The sequence below is a fragment of the Maniola jurtina genome, chromosome 11, assembly GCF_905333055.1.
Source record: "Maniola jurtina chromosome 11, ilManJurt1.1, whole genome shotgun sequence".
NCBI lineage: Eukaryota > Metazoa > Arthropoda > Insecta > Lepidoptera > Nymphalidae > Maniola > Maniola jurtina.
Window position 1 is genome coordinate 12,911,466 of NC_060039.1, and position 13,486 is coordinate 12,924,951.

Consider the following 13,486-nt stretch of genomic DNA (forward strand, 5'->3'; position numbering starts at 1 on the left):
AATGATTTCACAGTGCTCAAAGGGGATCCAAGGAGCTCACATCTAGATTTTTATCTGTTATTCATATTTGTCTATGGTTCACAGCTGTCAATTATAAAAAGGTCAATCGTCTGTGAAAAGCAGGAAAAACCACGAAAAGTGGCGTGTATGTGTGATAATTATTTCGTTTACTTTGTGTGATTGCTTTAGGTTTTTATTTCTTGTTATTACTCGTATCAGTCGTATCATAGCCTTAAATTTGGTACCAGCCATCATGTCTTCAGTATGTTGTGGAACTAAAAAACAAAAGCTGAACAATTCATACAGCAACCACGTCGAGCGACCTATAAATGGTTACCATGAGCCAGTGGCAATACCCGATATGTGCTACTTTTGTTTCGATGTATTGTATTGTCAGCTGCACAGTATGGACCCTCCACAGACGCCACTTTTCACCAACGAAGCATAGTAAGTGGCATCATTTAAATATCACAACTCAATAGCCCAATTAGTGGGCTTCATCATTACAACTTGCCTTTGATTCGTAAACGCTTCATGTTAAGAAATTGCTATGATCATAATTAACCATGACAAAAAAACTTAGGTTTCAACAAAGGACTTTCTGTTTCTTTGTTCCTGTCTTTGTGCTGTACCTAGTCAAAAAGGCATAGACAAGCAGTTTTATTTAAAATTATTTCATTAGCACATCATTTACATACACAAAGAGATAAATTCCTCGGATTTGTAACTCTATAGAGTACAGATGTTGAAACTGCTGTGCTATTTTTGTCAGGCTTTGTTCAAATTCATAGCTTTAAATATTACTATAGGTACTATATTACTTAGCTATATTTACTATATACATCTGTCTATACATCTTATTATGTATTTAGGGTTTTCTTTGAAAGTAATAGAATGCTTTTAAAAAATTATGGTTATAATAATGCTTAAAGTATGATAAATCCTGCTTCTCAAACAGTCAAATCCACTGTGAGAATAGTTTAACCAAGTTGAACTTGTGAGGTTTGAAATTTAGGGTATCCTTTTTAGGGTTCTATAACAAAATGGTTAAAAAACCAGTCAGACTTGCACACAAAGGGTTCTGTACCATTCCACAAGAAATAACCCTTTTTAATTTTTTTGAAATGTAACCACAAACAGTTATGGATTTTTTCCTTTACTTTTGCTATATGACATTTCTACCTGCCAAATTACATGATTCTAGGTCAACGGGAAGTATAATATAGGTTTTGATTCCCTTGACGAGTCTTGACAGACACAATAGACAGACATACATACCAACAGACACAATAAAGTGATTCTATAAGGGTTCCATTTTTTCTTTTGAGGTACAGAACCCTAAAAACTACCTCTTTATAGTTTATTGTAGGTTAGATAGAGCAATATCAGTAATATGATGTTGATCTGAAGTGTTTATATTCTAGTCTCTGGTGTTTACAGTCCCCTTTTTGTCACATGGAAGATTGGCAAGGAGCATCGGCTCCGCGGATGTATTGGGACCTTTAATGCTATGCATTTGCATTCAGGTATGTAACAGAAAGGAATGTGTGTACAGTACAGTTGGTGTCACCCACAGAAATCAGAATAAGTGTAAAAAAAGTGAAATTATTGCCGCGCCGACGCTGCCGATTTTTGCTAAAAAGCAGCTAACTCCAAAGAATAGGTTGAGAGTTATCGGCAAAAATCAAAACTGATGTTTTTAAAAAATCTTAGTCCTACATAGCATGCTTTTTAAAAACATCCATACTTGAAAATTGTTTTTTGGCAACAGCTCAAAAACTACTTTTTGGAGTTAACCGCTTTTAGAAAAAACAACTGCCGAATAGACAGTGACTCATTATTGCCCGTTTTTGTAAAAGTATACCTATTTGCATCGATTACAATTTAATTTTGAAATATTCTTGTACAAATGGCTCAATATGGGCGAAATGTGGTCCCTGTATGATAGATGTCATTTCTATTGCCTTATTTAGAGTTCTGTGGTGTCACGTAAAAAGACCTCTTGAATTTGCACAGTGAGTGAATTATTGATCTATTGAGTGGTGGCCTATGCCGCCGCACTTTGGTCTATCAGTCAACCTAGCGTATTTCACAGGCTGTTGTATAATCAGTACAATCATATTATTATACCATGATACCATGTGCAAAGACTTTCTTAAAAAGACATTTCTTAAAAAGAAATTATTTGAATATTTAACTAAGAATACCTTTTATAGTGTTGATGAATATCTAAGATGACTTTTTTGTTTTATTATGTAATCTTGTAATATTTTTTAAGACCTGTAATATTATTATTATTTTTTTTTTTTTTTTAATATTAAGTATTCAGCATTGTAAATTCCTTTTATTGTATAACATCATTTATTTCAAACAAACGAAAATTTTACTTTTAATTTAATTTGTTTATTCACTATTTTGAATTAATGTATTTGCATGCCAGCTTGGCGTGATACAGCTGGACTATTTTTATAATTACACCTGTAATACCTGTATCAGCAAATAAATAAATTGATTGATTGATTGATTGATTGAAGACATTGCCGTTCCTCGTGGCCTTTTTATGTGACATCAACTGTATTACCCTATTTAAATGCTAACCAGTAAAATTTTGCATCTCCTGCTAACTTCACTCACAACTTCAATATGTACACACAACTGTATATGATATACAGGTGGCATCAAACATCTTGAATACTCTAAAGTTCTTGTTTGCATCAATAGAATAAATACGAACTCATTTACCACTTCCTGTAATGAATAAGCGAAATTCTGCTTCTGCTACCTGCCGTGTTCCCGCTGATATCTGTCACTGCATCAGACTCCAGAGCATCCAAGAAGTTTGATGACACTTATTAACATACACTTATTAAAAATCCAGTGGGAACTTTTTGATTTTTCAGAAACAAAAAGTAGTCTCCAGGTCTATAGCTATACCTGTGTAAAAGATCACGTCGATCGGTTGCTCCGTAATGCGACGTGATTGAAGCACAAACCAACAAATCAAAAATCTAACAAACACACTTTCGCATTCATAATGTGATTGAAGTTGGCAGCTGTATAAAACGTAGCTGTTAGCACTTGATCAGGGTAATATAACCTGTTTGATAAGACCTGCCTTTAATGTTACATAGTTTGCTTATTAACTATACAAGATTTTACACAGATCGCGCAACTGCAGTGCTGCACTAGCTAAGGGTCAGCACACACTGCTCAGCAAGCTAATTAATGAATAAATCACAACTACTGTTAAAAATAGCATCCAAGAGAAAATCCACAAGGAATTATCTCTTACATGCCATTTTGTTTGTGATTTAATTCATTATTATCAATTTATCAATTAAAACTTGCTAAAGCTAGGTTTCTGAGGTTGAGATCCATACAGTGTGCGTGCTATTGCATACTTCCGACGAAATAGGGAGCGATGGGCATGAATGAGGAACATGCGAGTAACGCGACCACACTACGTCTCTACCTCCGTTCCTCGCTCCTTCCCATGCCACACGAGCAGTGTGTGGACGGGGGGTAAGGCGGGTAGAGCATAGTTTGACTTTACTTAGACTTAGACATTGTTAAAACGAGACAGCGCTATACTGCTGACATAAAACCGTCTCGTTTTAAATGAAGCTTAAGTCTGAGCAAAGTCAAAGTACGCTCTATAAATCTCCGCCTTACCCCCCGTCCACACACTCCCCGTGTGGCATGGGAAGGAGCGAGGAACGGAGGCAGAGACGTAGTGTGGCCGCGTTACTCGCGTGTTCCTCGTTCATGCTCATCGCTCCCTGTTTAGTCGGTAGTATGCAATAGCGCGCACACTGCCACAGTTTCAACCTCCATCGCGTTGCAAAAGCAAGCGACCTTGTGCAACGCGTCGCGATTAATTGCGCGAGTAGAGCAGTGTGTGGACGCACAGTTAGAAGAGCGTTATAACACTGCCGTTACGCGTAGTTTGTTTCAGCTTGATCTGTTGGCCCACTGTCACCTGAGCGAATGCTTCTTGTCGGCAGCTGAAGCGGCTGATTTTCAGCACCTTTCATAAATCCCTTTTATAATACTTGTGGTGTGACACGTTAAAGAGTTACATACAAATCTTAGAGCTCGTCTAACTTTGAAATTATACATCAACAGTGGTTGGTCGCTTCAGCATTAGATATTAATGCTAATTTTCCACTTTGATTTAAAAACTGTAGGGGCTGTAAGCAGTTAAATCGACCACAAAAGCGATTACTATTAAAGGCTATGTGAGCTCAAAAATCCCGAAACGTGCAAAATACTTCATAATTATAATGCAAACCTTGAGTGGTCTTGAAAGCAGAGAGACATTGCCTATGATTAATCGTTTTATATAAGTTTGTTATATTAATCCAATACCAGATTGTTAGGATTATTCGAGGCAGGCAGTGTATTTATGCCTTCATGGAGTGCAAACCACTGCTAGTAGGTATGGTGTTTACATTATTATAATTGTGGAATTTTGATAGATCATACTGGTTTACGTTGCAGCGTGCACAAGCTAAATGCATGTGAACATAATATAAGTAGTAGAGTTCAATATGCTACGTAATTTTTTTGAAATTCGCTTCTTCCAATGTGAATCGACCTTTACGGCTGAAACATCTTTCGGTTCGTCATAAACTGTGAGCTTCAAAGACGTTGCAAAAATTTGTGCATTTGAATTCCCCGCTACGTTCAGGATTCAATAGATCGAATATCTCTGCTCCGATTCGGTTTAGCTATACCTATGTGTTACATATTAAAATTTAACTTGTTTGTTTGTTGCGATTCTTGCTTTCAAAAACTACTGGACGAATTTGGCTATTTGGAATGTAGATAGATTATATCCTAGATTAACACATACCTAAGCTTATTTCCCTGTTAAAACCCATGGTTTCCTGTGGGATTCTTTAAAATGTATTTACGTGGACAAAGTCGTGGGCATCAGCTAGTTAAAAAAAATGGCGTCAAAAGTAACATCACATCGTAAAAATCGCGTGAATCAATTCGCAAGTTCTTGCGATGGTTTCCCGCAAGCTGGTAAATTTTGTACGATGCGACGACGCATCGCAGTTTTGTACTCGAACCCTGAGCTTAGACCTTGAATCTAGCATCGAAGTAGAAATTCTGCAAGTATAGTTATAGGTATAACGGGTTCTCTTTCCTGCTCGCCCTGTTGCTAAGAGCTCATTTCCTGAAACCGTGGCTTTTACACTGGCACATCGCCAACTAAGTTGTCGATGTACCTATAGATATTTATTATTTACACCCATCAGCGCTTTTAATGCAGAATATCAAAGGATATGGTTTATTAGCTCTAAAAATAAAATCAAGGGTAGGTATTCATTTATATTTCCTGCATTTTTATGTCAATACTTGAGTCATCACAAGTTTCAGCAAAGCGTCGATATAGTTCGCAGTTTTTGATGATACGTGATCACGTCGAGGTTTTAAGTTCCAGCCATTAAGGTTGTCGTCGTCGTCACCGAATAGACGTCCATAGCTGGCTGTAGGTCTCTTCTATACGATCTTACGTCGCCTCCTTCTTCCAGCACCTCCTTTCGACTCGTCCGATGTTGTCTGTCCCCTAGAGGGGTCCACAGACGCTGCGGTTTCCGGTAAAAAGTCGCCATCCCAGCACCTATCGGTTCTTCGAACCGATAGGTGCTGGGTTCATTTCCGCTTCGCAACCTGTTGTGCTATGTCAGTTGCTTTGATTTTTCTATGGATCTGCACATTTCTGACTTGACGTAGAGAAATTCCGAGCATATATCTCTAAGCCCGTTGAGTGACTCTGAGCTTTTCTTATGAGACCCATAGTCAATGGGTTGTTTTATGTGTTCCACTATTAATGCTGCTATCACATGTTGATTGCAGGTCTGCGAGAGTACGCAATAACAAGCGCTTTGAAGGATTCGCGCTTTACGCCAATCACGCGCGAGGAGGTGCCGCGGCTGTCGGTGTCGGTGTCCATCCTGCAGCACTTCGAGGAAGCGGAGCACTACCTGGACTGGAAGCTGGGCAAGCACGGCATCCGCATCGAGTTCCTCAGCGAGCGCGGCTCCAAGCGCACTGCAACCTACTTACCTCAAGTCGCTACTGAGCAAGGTACAGTACTGACGCTGTCACGAGCGCGCTCAAGTCTACGTCGATCACGCGCGAGGAGGTGCCGCGGCTGTCGGTGTCGGTGTCCATCCTGCAGCACTTCGAGGAAGCGGAGCACTACCTGGACTGGAAGCTGGGCAAGCACGGCATCCGCATCGAGTTCCTCAGCGAGCGCGGCTCCAAGCGCACTGCAACCTACTTACCTCAAGTCGCTACTGAGCAAGGTACAGTACTGACGCTGTCACGAGCGCGCTCAAGTCTACGTCGATCACGCGCGAGGAGGTGCCGCGGCTGTCGGTGTCGGTGTCCATCCTGCAGCACTTCGAGGAAGCGGAGCACTACCTGGACTGGAAGCTGGGCAAGCACGGCATCCGCATCGAGTTCCTCAGCGAGCGCGGCTCCAAGCGCACTGCAACCTACTTACCTCAAGTCGCTACTGAGCAAGGTACAGTACTGACGCTGTCACGAGCGCGCTCAAGTCTACGTCGATCACGCGCGAGGAGGTGCCGCGGCTGTCGGTGTCGGTGTCCATCCTGCAGCACTTCGAGGAAGCGGAGCACTACCTGGACTGGAAGCTGGGCAAGCACGGCATCCGCATCGAGTTCCTCAGCGAGCGCGGCTCCAAGCGCACTGCAACCTACTTACCTCAAGTCGCTACTGAGCAAGGTACAGTACTGACGCTGTCACGAGCGCGCTCAAGTCTACGTCGATCACGCGCGAGGAGGTGCCGCGGCTGTCGGTGTCGGTGTCCATCCTGCAGCACTTCGAGGAAGCGGAGCACTACCTGGACTGGAAGCTGGGCAAGCACGGCATCCGCATCGAGTTCCTCAGCGAGCGCGGCTCCAAGCGCACTGCAACCTACTTACCTCAAGTCGCTACTGAGCAAGGTACAGTACTGACGCTGTCACGAGCGCGCTCAAGTCTACGTCGATCACGCGCGAGGAGGTGCCGCGGCTGTCGGTGTCGGTGTCCATCCTGCAGCACTTCGAGGAAGCGGAGCACTACCTGGACTGGAAGCTGGGCAAGCACGGCATCCGCATCGAGTTCCTCAGCGAGCGCGGCTCCAAGCGCACTGCAACCTACTTACCTCAAGTCGCTACTGAGCAAGGTACAGTACTGACGCTGTCACGAGCGCGCTCAAGTCTACGTCGATCACGCGCGAGGAGGTGCCGCGGCTGTCGGTGTCGGTGTCCATCCTGCAGCACTTCGAGGAAGCGGAGCACTACCTGGACTGGAAGCTGGGCAAGCACGGCATCCGCATCGAGTTCCTCAGCGAGCGCGGCTCCAAGCGCACTGCAACCTACTTACCTCAAGTCGCTACTGAGCAAGGTACAGTACTGACGCTGTCACGAGCGCGCTCAAGTCTACGTCGATCACGCGCGAGGAGGTGCCGCGGCTGTCGGTGTCGGTGTCCATCCTGCAGCACTTCGAGGAAGCGGAGCACTACCTGGACTGGAAGCTGGGCAAGCACGGCATCCGCATCGAGTTCCTCAGCGAGCGCGGCTCCAAGCGCACTGCAACCTACTTACCTCAAGTCGCTACTGAGCAAGGTACAGTACTGACGCTGTCACGAGCGCGCTCAAGTCTACGTCGATCACGCGCGAGGAGGTGCCGCGGCTGTCGGTGTCGGTGTCCATCCTGCAGCACTTCGAGGAAGCGGAGCACTACCTGGACTGGAAGCTGGGCAAGCACGGCATCCGCATCGAGTTCCTCAGCGAGCGCGGCTCCAAGCGCACTGCAACCTACTTACCTCAAGTCGCTACTGAGCAAGGTACAGTACTGACGCTGTCACGAGCGCGCTCAAGTCTACGTCGATCACGCGCGAGGAGGTGCCGCGGCTGTCGGTGTCGGTGTCCATCCTGCAGCACTTCGAGGAAGCGGAGCACTACCTGGACTGGAAGCTGGGCAAGCACGGCATCCGCATCGAGTTCCTCAGCGAGCGCGGCTCCAAGCGCACTGCAACCTACTTACCTCAAGTCGCTACTGAGCAAGGTACAGTACTGACGCTGTCACGAGCGCGCTCAAGTCTACGTCGATCACGCGCGAGGAGGTGCCGCGGCTGTCGGTGTCGGTGTCCATCCTGCAGCACTTCGAGGAAGCGGAGCACTACCTGGACTGGAAGCTGGGCAAGCACGGCATCCGCATCGAGTTCCTCAGCGAGCGCGGCTCCAAGCGCACTGCAACCTACTTACCTCAAGTCGCTACTGAGCAAGGTACAGTACTGACGCTGTCACGAGCGCGCTCAAGTCTACGTCGATCACGCGCGAGGAGGTGCCGCGGCTGTCGGTGTCGGTGTCCATCCTGCAGCACTTCGAGGAAGCGGAGCACTACCTGGACTGGAAGCTGGGCAAGCACGGCATCCGCATCGAGTTCCTCAGCGAGCGCGGCTCCAAGCGCACTGCAACCTACTTACCTCAAGTCGCTACTGAGCAAGGTACAGTACTGACGCTGTCACGAGCGCGCTCAAGTCTACGTCGATCACGCGCGAGGAGGTGCCGCGGCTGTCGGTGTCGGTGTCCATCCTGCAGCACTTCGAGGAAGCGGAGCACTACCTGGACTGGAAGCTGGGCAAGCACGGCATCCGCATCGAGTTCCTCAGCGAGCGCGGCTCCAAGCGCACTGCAACCTACTTACCTCAAGTCGCTACTGAGCAAGGTACAGTACTGACGCTGTCACGAGCGCGCTCAAGTCTACGTCGATCACGCGCGAGGAGGTGCCGCGGCTGTCGGTGTCGGTGTCCATCCTGCAGCACTTCGAGGAAGCGGAGCACTACCTGGACTGGAAGCTGGGCAAGCACGGCATCCGCATCGAGTTCCTCAGCGAGCGCGGCTCCAAGCGCACTGCAACCTACTTACCTCAAGTCGCTACTGAGCAAGGTACAGTACTGACGCTGTCACGAGCGCGCTCAAGTCTACGTCGATCACGCGCGAGGAGGTGCCGCGGCTGTCGGTGTCGGTGTCCATCCTGCAGCACTTCGAGGAAGCGGAGCACTACCTGGACTGGAAGCTGGGCAAGCACGGCATCCGCATCGAGTTCCTCAGCGAGCGCGGCTCCAAGCGCACTGCAACCTACTTACCTCAAGTCGCTACTGAGCAAGGTACAGTACTGACGCTGTCACGAGCGCGCTCAAGTCTACGTCGATCACGCGCGAGGAGGTGCCGCGGCTGTCGGTGTCGGTGTCCATCCTGCAGCACTTCGAGGAAGCGGAGCACTACCTGGACTGGAAGCTGGGCAAGCACGGCATCCGCATCGAGTTCCTCAGCGAGCGCGGCTCCAAGCGCACTGCAACCTACTTACCTCAAGTCGCTACTGAGCAAGGTACAGTACTGACGCTGTCACGAGCGCGCTCAAGTCTACGTCGATCACGCGCGAGGAGGTGCCGCGGCTGTCGGTGTCGGTGTCCATCCTGCAGCACTTCGAGGAAGCGGAGCACTACCTGGACTGGAAGCTGGGCAAGCACGGCATCCGCATCGAGTTCCTCAGCGAGCGCGGCTCCAAGCGCACTGCAACCTACTTACCTCAAGTCGCTACTGAGCAAGGTACAGTACTGACGCTGTCACGAGCGCTGACCATTCACCGTCAAGTTTACTCGACGCTACTTCAAGTCCGCTGCAAACTTGACTGGTAAACTTGATCGTGGACTTCGTCTGCGATGGCGTTTGCTGGCGCGCGTGCTGTGCTTGTTTGGAGTGTTTTTTTTTTGTTAAGAGTGGCTGGTTTTTGTGTTAGTTGGTGTTTTTTGGTGGTGGAACTGACTGGGAAGCGCTCTAAAGGGGCGCCGCTCGTATGTCGGCGGGCGCCGGCGCAGACGGAGTCCATACTTGTATAAATTCAATAACTTGAAAATATCACAAACTTGACATTGGCTAATCAGAGTAAAGCCAGATTAAAAAAAAAAAACTTGATCGTGTATGGCCAGTATCACACGCGAGGAGGTGAAAACGCTAAACTACAATTTCGACATGGCAAGTCGAGTTAGCCAGCTGTGATAGCCTAGTGGTTAGAACGTCCGCCTACTAATCGGAGGTCGGGGGTTCGATCCCGGGCACGCACCACTTACTTTTCAGTTATGTGCGTTTTAAGCAATTAAATATCACTTGCTTTAACGGTGAAGGAAAACATCGTGAGGAAACCTGCATGCCTGAGAGTTCTCCATGTTCTCAAAGGTGTGTGAAGTCTGCCAATCCGCATTGGGCCAGCGTGGCAGACTATGGCCTAAACCCTTCTCATTCTGAGAGGAGACCCGTACTCAGTAGTGGGGCGGAAATGGGTTGATCATGATGATGATGATGATGAATCGGGGTGGAGACGACCCGCACACACGCACAGCCTTCGCGCTAAGCCGGTGTAGGATAGCGCGGGTGTGCGGGACGTCCCCCCGCCTCATACCCCGATTGCCATGTCGACCTGTCGCGAACTATACTTATTTCATGGTTGTTATTTATTTTGTTTTGTTTACTGTCTGGTTTTAGTATTGACTTGAATTAATACAAAGTTCTGCTCTACGATATCTACGGTTTTAACATGTTGCTAATGAACGATTCCTTTATTTATACTTCAATACTCCAACATGAATTCTGCTTATATTTATAAGCATTATGCTTAACGTTACATTGATGTACTGCTTATTATTTCGAGTAGGTATGTTCAAATAAACATTAATGCTACACTTTGCTTTGGCGATTGAGTTATAACAAACTGCATAATATCATATAGCAACATGTTGTAAACACATTCAGCATTAGCTGATGCACGCAGCAGGGCAATTGCTATATATAGCCTGACCAGAAATATAATAAGACTTGACTTGAATGACTATAGATTACTAAGTCGTAAGATTGAATGACTATGGTCACTAAGTATACGGCCTTTAAATTAATTTCACAGGTTTACCGCAATATGGCCAGGCTTTAAAACGATACATAGCCAACGAACAATTTGACCCTCACAGTCCTTGGAATTCAATTTACACTGAGGAAATTTAGAGAGGATTTTATTTTCTAAATTTTATAGGTGTACTGCTTGACTTAAACTGTGAATCGTGGGGTAGGTTGCGGGAGGCGGACGGTGACGTTGAATAGTGTGTGACTTTTATCATACGTTAAAACGCTCGCTTAGTAAGGGAGCTTGTATGAAATTCATAGATGTGACGTCATAAACATTTGACTTATTAATTTGACGTACTTTTATGCCAATGGTTAGCCAAACTAAAATTTCGAGTCATACATACTCTTTGTTTAATCTTCAAATTTAAAATTCATGTTCTGTCCATTTTTAGCAATACAAAAAAAAATGAGATACTCTAAATTTAGTTCAGAGAAAATCATGAGAACCAACGCCAATATCTGTTAAATAAAAGTTGATTGATATTTCCAGGTTGGGACCAAATACAAACAATCGACTCCCTCCTCCGAAAGGGGGGTTACAAGGCGGCCATCACCACAGATCTCAGAAGGAGCATCAAGCTCACTAGATACCAATCGGAAGAGGTGTCCGCGTCTTACAACGACTACATCAACCAGCGGTGCTAGCAAACGGCCCCCTTTTACGGGCACGCGTACACTAACAAGCGAATATATCGGACGAACGCGAGTGACTATTGTGTTAACAATGTAGTTTATAAGTATACCGCATCTAGTGTGCCGTACGACGCGTGGCGACCCGCGCACACGACTACGACGGGTCAGAATTATGCTCAAAGTGCCCCCGCTCTTAACAGATCGTGCTTCATCGATATGGTGTAAGAGTAATTATCACTGCCAACGACATTCCTCAGGGCGTTCAACGGTGCCATCTTTGAAACTACACGGCAGGGTACAGAGACATTTTGTTGCGATGGTTGTGCTTTTATGGGCTTGAGTCAAAAAAGTGCGAAATTCAGACCGATGAAGCTATAGGCGCGTATATATTGGCGCGCAAATTACATTATATAACGCATGCCGGGAATGCTAGTAAAAAAATATGGCATGTAGGTGATACGGCATCCACTGTTGAAAATCCTATGTGGCGTCATACCATTATAATATCAGCATGCCGTCCCAAAAAAAGATCTTTTGGTCCAGGAAAAATTACCCTTGGGCAAAATTATATTTTGCTGTTAGGGATTAAAATTATCCCTTGGCAAAATTGTATTTTTCTTTTAGGGATACTGAAGGTGGATTTATACCTTCACACACGCATGGAATAGCACGTGCATGTCACTAACGCGTATATCATGTTTGTACTGACTCCCAAAAACTTACGGACATATGCACGCCGTGACATGTACAACAGCACGCGAACCACTCCCAAACCACACAAACACGTCCAAATTGTTCTTATGTTGCGTTTTGTGTACACGGTTCGAGCGTGTGCGCAGGTGTGGATCAGCCCTAATGCCTCGTAAAAGAGACTTTATCAAGATCATACGTTAAGATAGATTAGACAATTTGAATAGAAATATTTAGCAATAAAAAGTACCATCAGTTTAGGACATAAAATGTCTATTATAGTTTCATTAGTGCTTTAGGATAACTTTACTAAGGCTTTAAATAGATGATCCTGAACGCTTTTTTTTCTATGGCAGATATTAGAAAAAGAAGCAGGGAGCTACCCAAAAAAAAGGAGTGTTTTCAGGGTGTATGTATGTAAGTTTCTTAATTCCACCATAATTTCTAAATGACTGAACAGATTTGGATGTATGGGGTATCGTTAAAATCCCACCATCCTGAGTGACGGATATAAATTTTTTGAAAGAAATTCTAGTATACGGCGGCTGCATGGCACCATTTTCAAATGTGACGATTTTTACTTTTTAGTTCGTTTTTGGCCTTTGATGACTCAATAAAATCAATATATGAATTCACAAATATGATTTTCGTAATGAAGCCTGAAGAAGTGAATGAAGCAAACCATAGGCATGGTGACAAAATGTCCTAACGTACCGCATAAGCTGGGAACAAATTATATTATATAGCATCAATTGGAACTCGCCATTACTTCTACTTCATGGATTTACCGTACTTAATCGTACTTTTAAGAGGGGTCTCTCCGTCACTCGCTCCATACAAACGTAGTTCCAATTTCATTTGAATATTAAGCATGAATTTTTGCAGACATATTCTAGAAACTAATAAATATACTATAAATCTATGCCTGTGGTTTTCCAGATTTCTGTTAAAATATTCGGTTTCAAAGTTACGCGGTCTTAAAAATTCAGATACAAATATTTGAGCCCCTGTAATTTTAAAACTACTTATTTTTAGAAAAATCTAAAACACCACAGACACAGATATTAGTTTGTACAATGTGCCTGCAAAATTTCATGGACTTTGGTTGCTTAATATTCAAATGAAATTGGAACTACGATTGTATGGAGTAAGTGACGGAGAGAGCCCTGTTAACATGGCCG

The 13,486-nt window shown here is 45.0% G+C and overlaps 1 protein-coding gene across 2 annotated transcripts; it reads left to right on the forward strand.

Annotated features, from left to right (window-relative positions):
• The first annotated feature begins 94 nt into the window (after positions 1-94).
• On the forward strand, positions 95-13,181 carry LOC123869659 (uncharacterized protein CG5902). 2 transcript variants are annotated; one of them, XR_006796936.1, is made up of 5 exons: positions 95-447; positions 1,441-1,526; positions 5,869-5,936; positions 6,158-9,635; positions 11,473-13,181. XR_006796936.1 is itself a non-coding variant. In XM_045912654.1 (4 exons), the coding sequence occupies exons 1-4, from the start codon at positions 254-256 to the stop codon at positions 11,625-11,627; spliced, it is 666 nt and encodes a 221-aa protein (XP_045768610.1). In that variant the 5' UTR covers positions 95-253; the 3' UTR covers positions 11,628-13,181. The 2 variants fall into 2 exon arrangements, 1 of the variants encoding a protein (XP_045768610.1); XM_045912654.1 differs by lacking the exon at positions 6,158-9,635 and having other exon boundaries at positions 5,869-6,099.
• Positions 13,182-13,486: the final 305 nt, after the last annotated feature.